Raw genomic sequence first — 20,197 nt, forward strand, 5'->3', positions numbered from 1 at the left:
ATTGAGCAAAGATTTAATAAACACAAAGCCTTGATTTAACAAACATTATTATCGGTATTTACATTTACTAATTGTGGAGAACCACTATGGACATGTACGTGGGAATCAAAATTAGAATCAGGAAGAAAATTTAAATGGAAACTAGAATTACTGTGAGAGAATACTTTCGCTTCTAACATTCAAGTGGATTATCTCTCTTTGGAGTCCTCCGAAAAGAGTTAAATCAATTCACGCACATCTTCATTTGACGCCAAATGTAATCATAATTGAGTGGTTCAGGAGGTTCATCAATGGGGTTTTGACCCATAAAACCACCAAATTTGGTTATCTCCTTTTGGAGTCCACCGACTTCATTAATATTGCTTCATGAACATCTATATAATTTGTCCAATTTATAGCTACCTATGAAATTTCATTTAAATTCCTTGAAAAAGTTGGGAGGGCTTGCGAGTATGATGTTTTAATATAAAAACTTTAAGATTGCTTATCTCTCCTTTGAATCGTTCTACAATGATTATATTGATTATCAATCAGGACTATACTCGGCCATTACCACTAGACTATAAAATAACCTCGGATGCAGAAAGTAGAATTTCTTCTTGAAAAAAAAAGCCGGAATTGTAGTCCGTTGTGAATCAAAATAATTCTATCTATAAAATGTACCTGGTCATGTTGGTAGCGCTTAAATATTTAGTTGGATATCACTAGAAATAAAGAATAATAACTCAAATATTTCCGCGAAGCGAGGATCGAGCGAAGAAAAAAGTACTGATAAAAATAATCAGCCAGTTTAATTATAATTTAAGAATCGGATCGTTCAAATTCCGGACAGGTCCTTCCGCCTAGTGCCTTCTAGGTTTTTCTTTTGTGTAACAAGAAAACTGAGGAGTTTCGATTGATTCATTATGAGTCTTCTTTTCCTGGAAGAAGGCTCCGTGATATTACTGGATCACTTTTTGAGTGCACTGTTTTGGAAAGTTCTTCTCGAATGGAAACAAATTCTGTATTATTGTAATATCTTAAAACCACACATTTACATTGCCTTGCAGTTATAATGAGTTGTATTTGTCACTTTCATTCACAAATCAATAGATTCTATAAATGTATGGTGATTTAAGAGAATGTTTTGGTAAATTGATTCTTTCTTGTTTAAATCACGTGACAAGTGACCAGGATGACAGAACAAATGTTATTCGTTTTATTCGTTTTTTCGATGGGTAAGTACTTTTTAAATTTTTTTAACGTTATATTTTAACTACATGAAGCAGTTATTTATTTTTTTTTATTCATCTTAAAAGTAAAATGTATTCAAACAATATTATGAAGCTAGTTTACACACATATATATATATAATAAATCGTCTAAATAATAGTCAACAATCACTCTTACGGGGTGATGGATCGTTAAAAACGATGCGAAACATAATATGTTTAACATCACCAGAAGATGGTAAATTTTAAATTGAATATTTCGGATAGCAGATATCCTTCCTCAGCATAAAACTCATAAAACTAAATATATATATATGAACCACTTGCACAAATTTATCAAATAGTCTGAGAAGGAAATAGATATTTACAAATGTGAACAAACATAGACGTGTTATAAAAGTCACTTTTGTTGAACATAAAATGCTAAATATTGAATTTGTTTGACTATATACTACTTTATGGTATGCTAAATATCAAATGTCAAATCCGCAGCCACAGGTGCCAATATTTTGAAACTTGATATCGGTCTACTTTTTTTGTGGCTCGGGTAGCTCTGACATAGGTGCCATTGAAACCCTATGGAGAAACACATTTTGGTTTACATCTCTGTTTTAACTTAGTCGTGGCCAATCCTGGCAAAAATAACTAGTCAACTTGAACATGCGATAAAATTCCATTTCCGCTTGATTAAACAAGATAGCCACCAGAGGCTATTTTAAAAGCTTCTGAATGCCCATTTTTTAAAGATCAATTCCTCTGAAACCACAAATGCCAATGTTTTGAAAATTGATAGTTATTTTTATCGGTCGTAATGCCCTATACAAATTTAATGATTTACTTGTTGTGTGGTTCAAATACATATAGCTACATGGCTTTGCCATTGAAACACATTTTGGCCTACATACATGTATCTGCTTCAACTCAGCCAATGGGGACAAAACATGATGGTTATGAAAACATCCAATTGAGAAGATGGTAAATTTTAGCACATATTTTGAACAGATTTAAAGACTTTTAGTGTCACCTTACATCCACATCTTGTAGATATTGTAAAGTCAGCACCATAATATCATCTTAACCAGTGTTTTACCGCATGAACTGTGTTTTGAAAACAAAAATTACACATATTTTACATTCCGTCCAGATCTCCAGCTAAATTTTAAATCGGTTTTAAATCGGCTTATCCGTCCAGTTTAAACTAGATTTTTTTGTCTACCCACGTTTTATTGTTTTTATTGTCTGTTCAATTTCGACGTAGTAACCGTAACCGAAATCCCAGAAACTCGTTCACACCATCCAGGAACAACATTTATCAACACATACCACACAACACACTCGGAATCACCAACTGCGGGTTTCAGTGATGAACCAACGGCCAGCACTACTCGACCACCGAACTATCACGATGAACCAAACGATACCAACATGACCTCCGCAATACCAATAGCCATTGTCTCCTATAACGTTAAGGGTTCCAGGTCCAGCAAGCCATGCATCAATGAACTACAAGCCATATACGATATTATTGTCATCCAGGAGCACTGGTTATACAATTTTGAAAAAAAAGGAAATCCAAGAATTTCTAACAGCCTTCGCCTGCATTGTAAAACCAGTTGATGACGGCGATCCAATATCAGCATACAAGGCCAACGCCCCGGGGGAATGGAAGGAGTGGCCATTTGCTATAAACACAGACAAGGAGAAAAAAGAAGAAGAAAAATCTGACGGGTCACATCGTATTGTCGTCATCAGACTCAATATTCCATCCAAACCACTGATTATTATTGGAGTATACTTAACATGCATGTAGAGGTGAACCACAATCTGATACTTAGTAGCCAATACAGGGAACATCGACATCACTTTTGCTTGAGACCTTAATGTATCCTAAGCAAAAGATCAACCCACTTCTGGAAATAATATCATGGTAGAATTTAAATGGACGCATAGCCTTCATAGACCCATAGACCCACAGACATACTCACGTATTACTATCAAAGTGGCAAATGCATAACACAAATTGACCTCATACTTAAGAATAACACGGAAATAGTGAACAACTACAAAGCACTGGAACGACAACACCTAGCAATATGACCCAATGGTATGCTCTTTAATTGCGGCCATCATTAAAAAGGACAATGAATGAACACAACCAAAATCCAACTCTAGACCCAGAAGGATCAAAGGATAAACCACAATACGTACAGTTCTTGATGTGAAAACAAGCAGGGAATTTGAAATCCTCAGAGAAATTCACTATACTTAGACATGAGCTCGGGAAAGAAACAGAGACAGCTTAAAGCAAAATCACGATCCGAGATATACGAAATTCTTATGAATGCTCATGAGGAAGATCAAACAGTTTTCTATAAGCTTACAGCGGAACAACGACGTAATGCCCAACCAACCACCCGCCACCTTCTGGTCGACAATCAACAGAAATGAACAAATTAGAGGTTGGGCAAAGTATTTCAAGGACTTGGGAACTGCAACTCCTGTTGACAACGCCTACTATCACAAAGAAGTCGAACTAGACGCCCTGATTATAGAAAATATAGATACAACAAAGGGAAAATTTGAACCGTTTACAGAATCAGGTCTCTTTACATAACGGTAAATCCCCAGAGAAGCAAGTTATCTCCACTGAACATCTTAAGTACGGCGGTGACCTGGCCATAAATGTTCTGACTAACCTCATCAACAACACACTTAAATGCAGCCAGCTTTCACGCTCCCTCAAGACAGGCATCGTAACAACAACTTGTAAAGGGATAGGAAAACCAATGCACGATCCGAATTCTTACAGAAAAATTACAGTGTCCAGTACAATATCGAAGATCTTGGAGAAATTGTTACTGTTAGGAACCGAAGACACTTTCCTCCAACACCAAAGGCAACTACATATATGATTTACCAGGGGTGTCTCCCTATCAAGTGTAGCGTTGAACCTTACAGAAATCATTGCAGAGGCAAGACAACAATAATTCCATATATCATGATTTCCTTGATACACAAAAGACGTTTGAAAAAGTCTGGCACCATTCCATGTCACGAAAAGTCTACCTGAGTGGAATGGAAGGTGACGAGTGGACGATAATCAGAGATCTATATTGAGACCCGAACTCACGAATCAGATAGAACAATGCACTATCCTCAACATTCGAAGAAAAGCAAGTACTCCAAAGAGATGTCCTGTCCCCCCTGTTACAAGATAATCATCAACACCACCGTTAAAAATGTATGAACCGCACCAACCTGGATGCCACGACGGTTCCATATACTGACGGTTTCATTCGACAAAGATGAGCTTCAGACCCTACTGAATGTACAGGGATACTACACAGACCAATAGACGGTCAGTGAGATCAAATCCCAGATTTTACAAATAAAGGACGAAGGAATTGGAGTAGATCACACACTCAATGGAATATCAATACCATACCATGAAGTACTCATCTAGGAATTCCCTGGGACAACCATTCAAAATATAGCACAGGAACTGTTGCCCTAGAAAGAATCAGCACATCAAGAGAAGCGTTATATGCAATGATTGGATCAGGTCTACACGGAGCCAATCGAATGAATCCTGGAGCATGCTAACACCTGCTTAGAATCTGTGTGATCTCTCGTCTTGTCTGTGGCCTGGATGTAATTCGATCCACAACAATGGGCATTGCTCTCCTCACTGCCTTCCACAAGAGGTTACTGAAATAAATCTAACACCTTCCAGATAGAGCATCGGATGCGGTTTCATACTTGCTACTTGACGATATTCCTTTAGAAGCAGAGATCCATAAGCGCGCTCTTACCATGTTTGGTCAGTCTGTTAGGACCAGTGCCCTGTGCTTAACTAGCTAGCGCCAATTAGCAACTACAAAGAAGTCATACCATAGCTGGTTAATACATATCTCATCGTTACTGGAGAAATACAGCCTGCCGAACTCACTTGATCTACATTTTTGTACTGGAGATGCCGCCCGAAAAAACATACCTGGAAGAGCATTAGTGTATGACGCCGTAAATGATCACTGTGATTACACGCTAAAGTCCATCGCTCAAACCAAATCCAAGCGGAAGTATGTTAACATCGACAGGTTGAAAGTCGGGAGAGTGTAGAAAGCTGGATGTGAAAAAAATGGCAGTTACAAAGCCCAGTGTCAAATGCCGACTCCTGACTGGCAGCTACGTCTTGCAGTCAATGAAAAACCGCTTTAAACAGTATGAAGTTGACCTAACTTGCATCAGGTGTCACTTCCTCTTTGAATGTTCAGCACTCCACGAAGCACGTGCTACATTTATACAGGCGATGAGATATAACGACGAGCTGACCAACTACCATAAAAGGACATTGAAAAAGCGGTAATACTAGACAGTGAGAATCCCCATCGAACAGCTAGAGGGAAAGACCACCTTGATAACATAACAAGGAGGTGTGCTTCAAACTTCATACCACTAGCAGTAACCTACTGAAGGATATCAGCCCCAGGTGCTGACTTTCTGAGTCTCAGTACCGATCAAATATATTTGTGTGTCTTACAGATGAAATATGCGTAATGTTACACAGTTCTCTAGTTAGTGGAGGAATACATGTATATTAAAGAACATGGCCATATTAATGAAGGGGAAAACTTGAACATGTGATAAAAACTACGTTCCGCGTGATTAAACAATACGGCTGCCAGAGGCTATTTTAGCTTCTGATTTGCCAATTTTCAAAGATCAACTCCTCTAAACCAATGTATAATAACTTGCAGACTTCAATGCATTCTACAAACAATTTGTGTAATGTTCAGGCAGCTCAGTGTGTGACTGCGAAAAACTCTGAAGTTACTTTTGAAACCCTATGGGGACTATACATTGGCCGATATCTCTGCCTTTACGTGGCTCATGTGGTTCATTTGATGACAGGAATGGTGTAAGTGTAAGAACTGTCTTAACTTTTTGTTTTAATTATCAAATGATAATGATTTCAAATTTCCACAGGTGACCGATTCAGGCTCTTTAGAGCCTCTAGTTTCATAAAACCGCGATTTTCACTAATTCTACGTACCCAAAAATTGTCTTCCCTCGCTTGATGATTGGCATTTATTTCTATTCACGCCCACTCTAACCTGAAATTCTGGATTCCCCTATGGAATGTACATGTATAACGGTCTAAACAACAGCTTGAAACTCACAGGGATACACGTAGGTTTGTAAAAACAGATTATTCGTCATTTATACCTAGAGGAAGACAGTTACTGGTAAATGAACTTCAGGCGCTTTAAATTCACTTCCGAATTAGATATTATAGAGTTAATCTAGCCGTCAATACCAGCCCACATGGAAGTTAGCGGTCAATAATGATGCTTTCAAAATTTGAATTAAGTTACTTATGTAATAAAAACGACATATAGGAATGAACATAAGTAGATTTTTTCTGAATTGTTTTGTCGCCAGTCGTACTACTGTATCAGGGAAGGTTTAGAAACTTTGAACAGGGGGATTCTAGATGGGTGCCTGTTTTTTTTTTTTTTTTTGGTTATTTCACAAGTCTTTATATTATGAATTCGATTATATAAGACAATTACACAATCAACAAAAAAGAGCTCCAGTCATTTCCGAACCAAATTGGAAGTCGTTGGCTAGAACCAATATCCATTAGTTCATCTTAGGACTGGGATGAGAGGTTAGGCCTAAAAGACTATCAATTCCGTAAACATATGGAATTACCATATCTTCCTCTGTTGTTGAGAAACTTCTTAAATGAGGCTACGCTTAAAACTTACGCCAAAGTCGGTTGCTAGAACCAAGGTCCGTTGAGAAAAAAGGGGGCCTTGAGTAATGTATATGTGTGGGTAAAAATTTACGTCTATAATGGTATTAGAAACTGCGTATTCAATTACACTGGATTTTTTTGTCATATATTTCATCATAAAATGTATTTAATATTAAACATCTACATATATGATGTTAAAATGAGGCAGGTGTAATATGTAAAAAGGAGAACTACAAAAAAATGTACCTAATTGATAATTGGGTGGCGTCCTTGGTCCTAGGCAACCTCGGACGACTTGTCTGCTAGCAACTTCGCAACTATGAAAAATGTGGTGTGCCAGTCGAGCAGATCACATTTTATGTTTGTTGAGTGAAGGCACTTGAACAGTCCAATCATGTTCAATATCAAACCGGTCCTTCTGTTGTATGCATCAATCCTAGATGAACCAATACTCAACAATAAATTATTTAGTACAAAATAACCCACATTGACGATAATTTTCAAATATTACGGTAAAAGTAGTTATCTATTGTCACCATTGATTTTGAACTTGATATACTTCTTTGCTATTAGGTTTATTTTGTGCATTATGAACATGAAATGCAACTGTAAAGTGTATTTAACGGTTAAAATTATTAATCCTAGTGATATTCACCATATCCATTTTTCTTACATTTGTTTAACCTGGGAGCAAATCTCAATGGAAACCAATCCAAAACTCCAAAGTTTATTTAAAAGCACGTGTCTCATTACAAATCGTTTATTTCTCAGATCAATATCACGTCCTTTATAATGTACAAATAGTTACAAACATTTCACATTGTTTAGAAAATAGTCGAGAATGACTTATTGCTTTCTTTTCAACAGGGACATGCTTTGGAATGAATGAAACGATTTATGGTAATGATTAATGTAGCACTAGACGGAAAAAGCTGTACAAATGTATAGATTTAATCATTATAAAACAATAATTCAAAAAAATAAAAATTGCTAATTCATTCAACAACATGATGTCGTAAGCATGGTAAGAAAATGTCGCGATTAATTTATCGAAGCTTAGCCTAGTTTATAATCCATTGGTAAATCCATGTTTCATGCATATTGAAAACATTTGATCAACCGAACATACTTCGTACATATAGTAGATAGAAACGTTGAGTCGTATTTTGAATATACAATGTACCTGCAGCTCACAGAATCAACTGCCGAGAAAAAAAAATGAATGTCGCCACACTCAGACACATTAATCTGATTCTGAGCCATTGTGTGCCACTCGTGACTGTACTCAATAACAGATACAATCATATCGTTGATATCTTAGTATGGTTATCTGCACTACTTACATGTAGTTAGGCCATTATCACTGAAACACAGTCGTGCCTCAATAAAAGTACTATTCATATCCCGAATACATTATGTAAAAAGCAAACAACCCAGGGCATGGTTAGGCAAACATCACACCATTTATCTTTTCAGCAGGAAAGGGGTGGAATGAATACGGTACATACGTCATTATTCCGGATCCGGTCACGTATTATGCTGCTGCACATACATCATCTGGATTCGGAAAATATACTATCGACAGAAAAAATGCATTAAAACATGTTGCAATCAATATTTCAAGCAGTAGGTAGGTAGAAAGGGGCGGATCCAGACATTTTGAAGGTGGGACTAGAGGACTTAAAGAAAATGGTTCCAATCTATTATTTGCTCGTTGTTCCCAAAATTTTGCACGAAGGTGTTAACAATTTGTTCAGTAAACGGGGAAGAAGTTTTTCCGACCCCAAGACCCCAGTCTCCTGGTTCCGTCCGGGATATGTAGGAAGAAGACAAAATGACAGGGTAAGTACTGATATTTGAACTCGTAGAATAGATTTCAAACAAATACTACCTAATTATACGTTGACGGGAACGTTGAGGCCACACGACTGAGCAGAGAAAGAAATCACTCAAACACACAAAAACACGATAAACGAACGTTCATTCCTAGCGTGCGTTCAAACACACCATATACGAACGTTCCCACTTTAATTAGAAAGAAAAAAACTTGGTTTCAAGTCAATCCATGATAGTTTTTTAATATTCTGTATTATTTCAAAAATTCCGTACCTCTAAAGATATTTCTGTATTTTCTATAATGTGTTAACCTATCAAAAAACAAGAACACAATCAGGAAGAGATGTTTCATCGAGTTGGGTTTTTATTTATTTTCTTTATGAATATACACACGTAAGGATAGCTTTTAAATCATAAGTTATAAGTGTGTAATTGTCTTTCTTTAACTCTAAGTTCGAGTTGCTCATTTGCCTTGTTACTTTGTATGTATGATCTTAGTTACTTTATGTTCTTTGTTGTGTATGTCGATTTTCCATGTCTGGTCTTTGTCCCTGGATTACATTCTTTTGATTACCGCTATAACCTCGGTTCCCTTGATTACTTTCGTATCCCTATTCAATTGACAGTATTCAAGGAAATGCACTGTAGACATTAAAGAAGGAGCATTTTTTTTATAATATACATGTAATTGTATTGTGCAAGAAGAGGAAGTGAAAAACTATGTTCAATATTTTCATATTTCATTGATACATACATGTAGCTTTAACATGTATCAAATTGTTTGTATTTCTAAGTACTTTCTAAAACCATATTGCTTTTATTGGTCTATATCAATAAAAAGCACATAAATGTTCATTAATATCTGGTAAAATACGACATCTGCTGGACTGGTGGGTAATTTAAGATCGACAGTCTTTTTTAACTTCACAGTAAATAATCATCTCCGAATACACCAGAACAGTGTCGGTGTATTACGGTTATTATGCACATCACGGTGACTCTACGTGACCCGAACAATAAAGGAGTTCAAGCTATAAAGTGTCATCCAGTGCTGTACCTGAAGCGTCAGTGTCGGTCTTTTTTTTCCATTCGTATCTGACGCTTCTTGTCGCCTCTTGTCGCTAATTGTAGTGATGCCGCTATCAGCTTATGGATATATGCGTTACATCGGAGCGCCTTCCATGGCATCAATGAGCAAAAAAGATGGAATATAAATAAAAATATTGCAGTTTAATCAAGGCAGAAGAAATACAATTAACATAGAATTATTTTGTAATAATAAAACATTCTTGCATGCTAATTTAAAAAAAATCTTCTATTATAATGATAAAATCTTACATATTATTAAAAGATTCTTGCATATCAATAAGAAATTTGGCATCATGATAAAATATCTTCCATATTAAAGAAAAAATCTTGCACATTAACGAGAAAGTCTTGCATATTGAAGAAAACAAATTGAATATTTGTGATAAAATCTTGCATATTATTAAGAAAATATTTAATAAAAATTGAAAACTGATGAATTTTGCATCACATCTCTCTTAATTTGTTTTATATATAACAACATAGTTCTTCGTTTTCACGAAATCTACTTTTCTGTATGTAAACGAACACTTCAATCGTGCGTAGAACTATCGAACCCAAGATATGTACAAACAATAAACGCTAAGCTTAAAAGGTAAACTTAAAGTCTCGTGGCGTGTACCACTTTGAATGATCTAAAGTTGTCTATATAAAATTCATAAGACCCATATTAACAGATTAAGCGAATAATTAATCATAATTTAAGTTAGATAACATTCGATATTAATCAATATTTAGTGATCAGTCGAGTTTTATGAAAAATATTAGTGTCGTTTCCATGAAAAATAACCAGACGTGAGAAATCAATATATTTTGCTATATGTAGTCTTTCAAGAAAGGGAACAGAGTGAGCTTTTTTAAATGGAAAATAAGCAACATTCTGCTTCTATAAACAACTTGTGCTCTGCTATTTAAATTTCAGACACTGCCAATGGTAAAGTGTTTCATGATGAAGAAAAACCCACCAAATAAACGATACCTTTTCAGTTTACATATGATATATATTCACATAACAATAATAATTTCTGCATTCAAATCTGGACTTTTTGAAAATCATACATTCATATCCCACTAAAATCGACCAAATGTAGCCAAATAAAGAACGGTAACTCTCGCAATGTGCAAATTCCATATACAATCTATATAATGTTTTTTTTTTTTGTCAAAAGCGCAATAACCAAATGAAATACTAAGTCTGGTTACGTGATCAGTAACTGTCTCTGAACAAGATATAAAACTGAATTCTGTGGGTTTTTGACATGCACGAATCACCTTCTGTCTGTTTTTAGAATGACTGCCACTTAATACGTTACATTGTACTTTTGTGAATTGCACATTAGAATTTTAGATTTATTTTTTTTTCAGCTTCATCAATGACCCACTAGTTTGGATAGGAGCTATCAAACCTGATCACGATGAGTTACTCTACTATTCGGACCGTTGTGAACCAGTTACCGTGAACAATCTGAAACTTCATCCAACCTCCGGCAGTAGAGGATGTGTAGCTTTGAATATAACTAATGTAGCACAAAAAGTACCCATGGAGTTTTCGTACGACGATTGTATGAACCTGCATCCATATATTACATACAGCCTAGGTACATGTAAGAGTATTATTCTGCACGATGTTTGAAAATTAGAGATAAAAGTATGCTGTCCGTCTGTCCGTTTTACATAAATCATTTTAGACGTTCGTTGATATAATGGATTTGCTGAACGCATAAAAGGGACCCTTTGGTACATACATGTACGTACTTCTCAGAAAGATATAAAAATTATTTGTCAAAGGTTTACGGTCAAGATCCGTCAGTTTGTTATGGCCATTGAGAGTCATCATTTACGTTGTGTTCTCACCATCAATGGAAAAATGCGATCATTTAAATGAACTTACAAGTGTGTTTCGAATTTGATCCATTTTGTCTACTTTTTTGAATGCATATCTTTGCAGTTTTGTTGTTGTTTTTGTTCTGAGTTGCTAAACATCGTACTTGAACTCTTGAAGAATCATAAATAATAGGTATTGATAAATTTATTCAGCATTAAACAGTATGATCAAGTCAAACTTGAACTTAATTATTTCTCATAGAAAATGGTAATTTTCCCGAACAAAGACGACAAAATGTATCATTGGAAACAGTGTACGGGGTAAATGCAGTTTTTCAGCAGGACGCAACAACAGCAAACATATGCCATAGAAAATGCAGATATGACATGCAGTGTGTTGCCTCCATTTTTGACATTGAAATCAACTATTGCCATAATTATAAAAGTAGAAGTCATGAAGATATTGGATTTAAGCAAGAGTTTGTGCTAACAAACAATTCATCGGTGTTTACGGAATTCGCCTGGAAGTCTTGGCAAAGAGGTAAATCTTGAATGTAGGATTTAATTTGTATACAGTATAATATGTATTTGGCAACCAATATGAAAAATGAAAGAAGTTATGAGATAAACCTCGAGCAAAAAATCACATTATGTGAGGTACAATATATTGCATGGAGGGGACGATGGCAATGATATAGAAACCTGGAGAAATCTTAATTTGTACTTTTTAATTTAATTCTATATCATTAATGCCTAGCTGATGGATCCAGAAGAGGGATGAGTCAGACAGTTTAAACCCCTTTTGGATTTTTCAACTTTCGTGCAAACTTTGGGCAAATATGAGCACATACCTGTAATAGCATAGGAATCCTACTTTTCTGCAACCACTTTTCAAAATCTCCCGATCGACGCCTCCCCCCTCCCACACACACACACCTTTGGCGCTGACCAGCTTCTAAAAATATATTTAATTTCAACTTGTTTTTTTTTTTTTTTTGTATTTTAAAGTTTTTATTGGCGTCGAGTCATTCTCTGGTCAGGACAGAACCCTGGACGACCGTTTTTTTACGTGTGAGTACTACATTAACCCAACATGTGTTTGTTTTTAAGTCCGAGTATTGTACACTATTGACCCAACACGTGTTTGTTGAGTACGTGTGAGTACTGTATTAACCCAACTTATGTTTCTTTTAAACGCGTGCACCTGAGTACTGTATTAATCCAAAATGTGCCTGTTTTATATGTGTGAGTACTGTATCAACCCAACGTGTGTGTGTTTTATACGTATGGTATGTATTAACCCATCATATGTTTGTTTTATACGTGTGAGTATTGTACAATATTTACCCAATATTTGTGTTTGTTTTATACGCGTGAATACTGTATTGACCCACCATGCGTTTGTTTTATGCATGTGAGTACTGTAATAATCAAACGTGTTTGTTTCATAACTGAGTACTCAGTGTATTTACTAAACATATGTTAAGTTTATACGCTTGAGTTCTGTATTAACCCAGAATTTATTTTTGTTGTACGTGTGAGTACTGTATTAATCTAATATGTGCTTATTTAATAGGACTTTTTTTCACATTTTTATTAAAGAAAGGAGGAAGCTATTTTTCTGGTATGTAACTTTTTCACATACAAAGCAGAAACAGGATTTTCGAATTTCTATAATGTAAATGTAATGTAAATTGTTAGCGAGTATTTTTACATTAAACCCCATGTGCTTTGAACATGTACATATATTACGATTTTCAGGCAATATCAGATTTATTTTTATGTCGTTTTGCAACTTTGAGGAAATTACACAAATTCAGTATAGCCAAATATGCCGGACAAATTGTTTGGTCCAGTATTGTATTTCTACGGAACGCCCAATCGTAAAAAAAACGAGAGAATTAAAACAAAATCGGATAGAATTTGGATAACGCAGGGTTTATACGATGTTTGTATCTCAAATAAGGATATAGTAAATAACCTTGGTCACAGGCCTGGTCATGCTACCAGGCATAATCAAACACCTGAAAATAGGCGGGCTGTGTAGGTAAGCCCATTGTGTGCTGGTAGTTGTACATATATATCATATATACATTAATTGGTATCTTTTTAATAGGTAGTGTTGTCAAACAAAGTTTGGGTGAGTAAAATGCAATGCTTGTTTTTTTTCTGCTTAAAGAAGTATTATTTTACTCTTGAATATTTCAAGTTCAAATGCATACACAATAACATAAAAATTGTACTAAGAAATATTTATTTATAACTTACTGGAATTATCATAGCAGGTTTGGCTATCTTTATTTTGATTGATTGATTGATTGATTAATTGACAATCTTAATTTATTAGTTTTTGGGACTTCTTTTTGACTCTACCTTGATTTTTCGTTTTAGTAGATGAGTTCACTACTTCCCAACCTAACTGCGATTGCGTACAAGTGTGTACAACCAAAAACTCAACTGTAATGACACCAGACCAAGTGAAGAAAGTTCAAGATGAAGTTAAAAGGGAACTAAAAATAGACAAAACAGAATTATCGACTGCTAAAAGGAAGCTGATTTCTGCCGAGGACGCACGCGCGTCTTCGCAGGCCATTGGTTGGCTTGGCGGTTTGATCCTTGGGCTAATTGTAGCCCCCATTATAGCAGCAGACGTTCATTCCTTGTTCCATTTTGTAAAGATGGGGTGATTAAATTTGAACTATATCAAGGCAAATTGTATCACATCAAATGATGTTTTCTTAAAATATTCAATCATCAAAGGATGCATACATTGTCTATATGAAAACGTTCGATTATTCAGCCTAACACGCAGACCATGTATAATGTTTTCTATTATTTTTACTAGGAATACTTTTTATGACTGAAAGTGTTGTGAAAGATGTATATTTGTAATAACTTAAACTCGCATGTACAATTAATATCCCAAATATACACTGTATCAGAACTTCATAAGTATAATTACAATTCATTGCGAGACTACACGTATAAAAGTTAGTGTGTGTCGTTAATTTCAGTTTTGTTTAACCTTTTTGTCAAGTTTTATTGTTTAATTGCTTTAAACATTGTATATGACTGCAAAAAATGCAGTCATATAAATTGTTTTGCCGATGTTCGTCGTCATCAATAGACACGTTAATTCCGCTGATGATTAACTTGTAACATTTTTTGGGAGGAATGACGTTGCGGTCCAATCCGTTTTGTTATAGCCTCAATTGACCAACAGCATTTCATAAAACTGTACAAATCGCGCATGTACGGTGGCAGAATGCGGCCATGAAAAAAAAATGTTATGTTGTTCCCTCAAGAAAGTATGTAGTTCGAACAAGATAAGTTTCTCGTTCCCTCACGAAAATATGTTGTCCCCTCAAGATACTACTTCGTTCCCACAAGATACATATATCGTTCCCTCAAGATAATATGTGGTTCCCACAAGATAATATGTGGTTCCCACAAGATAAATATCTCGTTCCCACAACATAATTATAATTCCGTACAGACAACTCTCATTCTGCATTTGGGAACTAAAGAGTCAAATAGGGTTAAACAATGTACAATGTTTTATTTTACTGTTGGAAGAGACTAATGGAGTGATGAATTACTTTGTAAAAGAAGATGAGACGTATTCTTGTTCGTCGTAATTGTTAAGCTAGCTAATTTAGTTGTTCCAGCATGTCAATTACGGAGCTAGTGTTGTGGTATTTGTTGCAGCTATAGCATGCTGCTCTACGTTGTTACCATACTATTTCAAACTGTTGTGTTTGTGATTTGTTGTTGCTGCCGTATTCTAGTTTTGGCCTATGAGTCAACTTTTAGGTTACGTTTGAAAGTTTAGTTGTGTTGAGGCTGCTGGTGTTATGTAGTCTATGTGTTTGTTCCATTTGATGTTGTCCAAGATATTGTGTAGCGATTACTTCTTGTAGTACATGTTGTGTACATGTAGTTATGCTGTATTGGATTTTTCTTCGTTGTTGCATGGAGAACTGATCACTTGTCAGGATGGAAGGACATGAGCCAGTCCTCCTCCCATTCAACTGCAGCTGATAGATCTTCTTGGAGCTGTTCAGCATCTGTGTATTTTTGATAGTTTTAGATATGATGCTGTCATCTGCAAAAAGCCGTTAGATAATATGTTTGATGTAGTCATTAAAGTCATTGATGCATACAAGGAACAGTATAGGACCCACTACTTTCCATGTAATACACCGGATGTGGCATGAATTGTTTCTGAAGTCTCATCTTCAACAAAGACTGTCTGTGTTCTTAGTGAAAGGAAATCGTCAATCCACTTTAAGATGTAATAATCTATGCCATAGTGACTGAGGTTATAAAGGAGTCTTTTGTACGGGACCTTGTCAAAGCCTTTGGCAAAGTCCACCACAATTACATCCGTCTGAATGTTGCTATTGTTATTTTGAGCAAATACTTGAATAAATGAAACTAACTGGGTTTTGCAGGATCTTGAATGGTGAAATTCATGCAAAAGGCCGTGTAAGATGTTGTTACACTCAAGCTGTTCCATTACGCTACTTGCAATGATATGCCCCTTGATTTTGCAGAGAATGCATTCGAGTGATATTGGTCTATAGTTTATTACGTTGTGTTTTTCTCCTCTTTTGAAGACTGGGCGAACATTTGCAAGTTACTACAATCTATTGGTATTCTACCGGTGTCAGTGTTTTTTTTTGTTTTTTTTTGTTTTTTTTTTTTGCATGTAATGATGCATATTGCCACACAGTTCTTTTAGTCCCTGTCCACATATCAGATCCGATCAGTGGCTTTGTGTGGATTTATTTGTTGTAGGGTTTAATTGCACCTTATTTTGTGATGTTGATTTTTCCATTAGTGGATGAGTTGATTTGCCTTTATATGGTAGTGGTTTATCAGTAGTTTCAGTTGGGAATGCTTTTTCGAATTGGCAGTTGAAGATGTTTGCTTTTTCAAATAAATTTTCTTTTTTTTAACAACAAATAATATTCTTTATTATCAATAAAGCTTGTTACAGTTTACGTCAGAAGTCCAAGCACCTTCTGACGCTCCCTGTTCATAATCACTAGTTACCCAGGGTAGTAAAAAGTGTCAAAATAAAATATTTCAAACATAAATTTACTAATACATAAATACATTCAACTTAACATACAATATCACTTCTGATAGTTGTTTGATACATAATTTTTGATGAATATTAATTTTGAATTACTATTAACTGAGTTAATTGTAGTCTTCAATTCTTTAACAAAGATATCAAAAGTATTAACATGTTTGGTTCTATGTTCAGATACATAGTATGCTTTATAAATAGAAAAACCTATTATAGTTAATAAGAGATTTAACCAAAAATATGTTTCTTCAAATATTTTATATCCCAAAACAAGATGTTTTAAAGTTATCTCAAAATTCATATTACATACACGAAGAATTTCTTGTATTTTTGTCCAAAAATTATCTAAGCACGAACAGGATATAAAGTAGTGAAGATAATCTTCGTCTTCATTACAGAAATTGCACTGAATATTTTGAGTTATTTTCCACTTACATAATAGTTTTCTGTTAGGAATTATGAATTGTAGAAGTTTCCATCGAAACATCTTCAATTTGTTTTCTTGTAAATAACCAAAAATAAAATTATAAATGTTTGGCATAAAAAACACGTCTTTTATATCAAAAATTCTTAACCAATTGCTTACTCTCCAATAGAGGATTCAAATTTTTAACTATAAATGATTCATACAATATCTTGTTCGAAATATTTTTTTACATTTATATCTATATTTTTCCAACAAATTTGAAATCTTTTTAAAATGAACCACACTCTTTACAGAATTTTCTGATGATAAAGATTGTTTCCATTCGAAAGGTATGGCTTTTTTCAAAGTTTGAATTTCTGCTATCCAGTTCGATTTGTTTTTCAATTTACTTAAAATGATTTCTTGAGATATGCATCCATTTGCATCTATTATGTCATTTATATAAATTATATTACTTTTAATCCAATTATAAAAAAAAAATACAGGTTTATTGTCAAATTTAATATATTTATTATTCCATAATATTTGTTTTCTTATTTCTGTGAATGTAGTAGGTTTTTCTTGATTGCCCCCACCTGATACATTCCAACTTTTTAATACTTCTTCGTAAAAACCAGGTATATCTTTAAAATATTTATGTTTTATACTATTATCATTATTCGTCATAAAAATTAACCAATTTGTACCAATACCATTAAAATATTTATGAGGAATAACCTTCCAATTTACAATTTCTCCGATAGCTAATCTTTGCACCCACGCGGCTTTCAATGAACAAAAATAAGTCCTTATGTCTACCATTCGCAATCCCCCTACTTCATATCTACCAATAATTGTATTTCGTTTTACTTTATCTGGTTTATTATCCCATATAAATTTAAAACATCTACTTTCTATTTCTTTAATGTACACTTCTGGTACGATACAAGTGGACCCTATGTATGTAAAAATTGGCAAGACAAGTCTTTTTGTTATTAAAATTTTTCCTAAAATTGTTAGGTTTCTCTTTTTTTCATGTATCAAAAAGTCTATTCATCTTATTTATTTTCCCAATTTAATTTTTCACATTCTTCCCTACAATAGCCAAAATATACCCCCAGAGCTTTTACTGGATTTATAGTCCAACTAATTCCTGCAACTTTATCTTTACAAGATTTTAACTTCCCTACCCATATTCCCTCCGTCTTGTTTCGATTTAATTTTAACCCAGAAAAAGACACAAAAATTTCAATTTCGTTCATAGCAAATTCTACTTCTTGCTTTGAGCTACATAACAGAGTAGTATCGTCTGCTAACTGAGAAATTTTTATACTATGATTTCTTTGGTCTAATTTGATATTGATACCTTTGATGTCATTATTACTTCGTATTCGTGATGCCATTGTTTCTACAGATAATACAAATAAAAGAGCAGATAAAGGACATCCTTGGCGTATTCCCATTGTGTTTTTTTAAATATTTCAGAAATCCATCCATTATTAGTGACACAAGTTTGAATACCATTATACAACGTTTTAACCCACGATATAAATGAATCATTAAAACCAATATGTTTAAGAACAGTTAACATAAAGTTCCATTCTAGGGAATCAAACGCTTTTGAAAAATCAACAAATACAAGTGCCCCTTCTATTTTATATAACTCTGTGTAGTCGATAATATCTTGTATTTGCCGCAGGTTGAAACCAATAAAACGATTTTTAACATAACCAGTCTGATCTTCATTAATGATATCAGTTAAAATTTGTTTTAACCTATGAGCCAGAATATATGACAGAAGTTTCAAATCCACGTTTAAGAGCGAAATTGGGCAATAATTATCCAAAGACAAAGGATCTCCCTTTTTAAATAAAAGTGTTAATACACTTGTACGTTGTGAATATGTGAGGTTTTGGTTTCTATAGCCAGTATTTAAAACCGAAACTATAATATTTTTCAATTTCCCCCAAAATTTTCTGTAAAATTCGACAGTTAGTCCGTCTAAACCAGGTGACCTATTAAGCTTCATTTTAAAAATAGCGTTAGTACATTCGTCTAATGTTATTTCTCCGTCACAATTAGATTTGTCAAATTGCCTATTTTAGGATCAAGATTAGTATTAAATATGTTACTGGTCACTAAGTATTTTGTCTGGATAAGAAGATGAATATAAATTTTCATAATAATTTTTAATATTTGTTAGCAACTCCCCCTGATCTGTTAGAATGTTTCCATCCCCGGACGTTAATTTGTTAATTGATTTCTTAACTTGTCTCTGTTTTTCTAAACCAAAAAAATACGAATTATTTTTTTCACCAAGTTCAATCCATTTTTCCCTAGATCTGATTTGTGCCCCTTTTGCCTTTTCATCGTAAATTTTACCAATTCCAATTTCAAGATTATTAATTTCCTTATCTGTAATATCTGAATCTACGTCTTGTTCATCCCTTACCTTCAACTTATGTTCCAATTTTTTCTCAAGAAGTTTCATATTTTCCCTAGTTGTTTTTGTTTTATTTCTGCAATATTCAACAGTTATCTCCCTTACCTCAATTTTGAAAACATCCCATGCCAATTGTATGTCATTAGTATTTTGTTTATCTTTAAAACACTTATCAATTAATAGATTAATCGTATTTACATAAACATCATCATTTAAAACCGATTTATTTATCTTCCAATAACCCCTCCCTTTTTCTGAGATACCGGTCTTAAACTTTAAAAATATGCTCTGATGATCTGTATAATTAATGACAGCTGGCTTAATTTTACAACATTCTACATACGGGATAAAATCTTTTCCGATCAATATCATATCTATGCGACTCGCTTGAGACTTATCCTTTCTCTGTCAAGTAAATTGTTGTTTATTTTCATTTAAAAGTCTCCAGATATCAGTTAACTTATTTTCTTTTATTAAAACTTTAAGACTGTTAACTGGTTGGTTATTTTGTGTCCCTACTCTAGTACTTTTC

At 34.3% G+C, this 20,197-nt stretch overlaps 1 protein-coding gene across 1 annotated transcript; it reads left to right on the forward strand.

Annotated features, from left to right (window-relative positions):
• Positions 1 to 1,166: 1,166 nt before the first annotated feature.
• On the forward strand, positions 1,167 to 14,654 carry LOC148600277 (uncharacterized). Its single transcript, XM_088557756.1, has 7 exons — positions 1,167 to 1,217; positions 7,840 to 7,872; positions 8,449 to 8,602; positions 11,260 to 11,492; positions 11,981 to 12,259; positions 13,835 to 13,858; positions 14,110 to 14,654. Exons 1-7 carry the CDS (start codon positions 1,175 to 1,177, stop codon positions 14,403 to 14,405), a joined length of 1,062 nt encoding a protein of 353 aa, XP_088413882.1. The 5' UTR covers positions 1,167 to 1,174; the 3' UTR covers positions 14,406 to 14,654.
• The last annotated feature ends 5,543 nt before the right edge of the window (positions 14,655 to 20,197 follow it).

The sequence above is a fragment of the Perna viridis genome, chromosome 13, assembly GCF_037379345.1.
Source record: "Perna viridis isolate PV_CMFRI_1.1 ecotype Kerala chromosome 13, ASM3737934v1, whole genome shotgun sequence".
NCBI classification, from domain to species: Eukaryota; Metazoa; Mollusca; class Bivalvia; order Mytilida; family Mytilidae; genus Perna; species Perna viridis.